At 40.9% G+C, this 1,576-nt stretch overlaps 1 protein-coding gene across 1 annotated transcript; it reads right to left on the bottom strand.

The window, feature by feature from the left end:
• Positions 1-1,092: 1,092 nt before the first annotated feature.
• On the bottom strand, positions 1,093-1,575 carry LOC130578968 (taste receptor type 2 member 114-like; the record flags this gene model as incomplete). The annotated part of the gene is made up of 1 exon (XM_057375422.1): positions 1,093-1,575. A coding segment is annotated over one exon (483 nt), but the record flags the coding sequence as incomplete, so codon positions are not given.
• Position 1,576: the final 1 nt, after the last annotated feature.

Raw genomic sequence — 1,576 nt, forward strand, 5'->3', positions numbered from 1 at the left:
GGTGGTGCCCTGGACAGTATTTTGATGCCTCTGAATTCTGCAGAGCTTCAGGAGGCCTCTGAGGTTTGGGTTCCACCCCTATCAGATCTTTTCCTTCATGAGGACAGGAGACCAAACAATCATKTCTGAAATGCAAAAAACTCTTGGCACCTGGCATGGGGAAGGATATATTTCTGTGCCTGAGCTGTTGACAGAAATGAACAAATTAGGTTCTACTCCTTGGTTCTTGCTCAACAGAAGGGAAGGAATGGAAAACAAAGTGGAAAATCTCATGGGTTGAGATAAGGAGAGGGAGATCACTCACCAGTTTCTGTCATGGACAAAACAGATATGAATAGAGGAAAATTATTTTAATTTATTGGCTACTGAAAATATCATAGCATAATGAGGAACAAGCACAAAAATAGAACCCCTTCCCTTCCGCCCTTCTCCATCACAAGCCAAAATTCACTCTTTCATCCCTTCACCTCTGCCTCCACAGCTGGGCATGGGAACAAGGAAATGTGTGTTACACTCACTCCATGACACGTTCTCTGCTTCCCTCCTTCCTCCTTGCTCTCTTCCCTGCCCAGGTGTGGATCCCATCCATGGGCTGCAGTCCTTCAGGATCAGGCGTCTCCAGCTTGGGGTCTCCATAGGCTGCAGTCCTTCAAAGTGCACCCACCCCACCCAGTGTTACAAGTGATAACATTGCAGAGAACAGAGCCATTTGAGCAGAAAAAAATGGAAACCCAAATACAAATCAACTTGATGGTGAGTTATTTTTCAGTCTGCAAATGCCAAAGTGCTTGTGGCAGGTCTGCAATATGGTTACTGTTCCTTTGCATCCATCCCATGCAGCAGGTCTAAATGAATTTGTTACTAACAATAATATAGTTCCAAGATTTGTCTAAATGAAACCATAATAGTAATCYATTTACCTYAGTTCARTTTGGTTGAAAGAATTTTAATGAAGGTTTCCTAACTTTAATGTTCAGGAATAAACATCTGTATAATGGACACTACATGGACAGTTGCATTAGAGATTGCATCATCTATTTTCTCTAGTGAAAGRTCAACATTTTGCAAGGAGTCCAGCTATTATTACAGTACCTACTTCATGCAAACCTTGCACTTCACACATGGAAGAATCCTTAGAAATATCTTTACCAATTTGGGATTGCTGAAAATCAGAATAAGGGAATGAACGCCTGGAAAAGCATACAGAAATACAGAAATAAGAAACATTATGRCCTTATCTTCCTTTGTGGAATAAATCATTGCCACAATCAATGTYATAAAGTTGATGCTGTACATGACTAAGAGGGAGAGAATAGATTTCATGGCTTTGATGTGGGCATCCATGCTGAGGCTGCTCATGGAGTTTGTCTGCATGTTGCGTTTGTGTCTCCAGAGAGAAAAGAGAAGGAGAAGGGCAGAAGAGATGACTGCAATGAATGTAGTTATATATACAAAGCCAAWGGGAAAATAAAGAGGGAAAAATTGTTCCTCTAGTCTGATGTTAGCTTTCCAAAATCTTCCTTGACAGGTGAAATTGATGTTTTCACAGACAGCTTTATCAATAATGTTGTAGACA

Source organism: Malurus melanocephalus, unplaced genomic scaffold (assembly GCF_030028575.1).
Source record: "Malurus melanocephalus ecotype Western Australia unplaced genomic scaffold, MMel_1.1 scaffold_249, whole genome shotgun sequence".
NCBI classification, from domain to species: Eukaryota; Metazoa; Chordata; class Aves; order Passeriformes; family Maluridae; genus Malurus; species Malurus melanocephalus.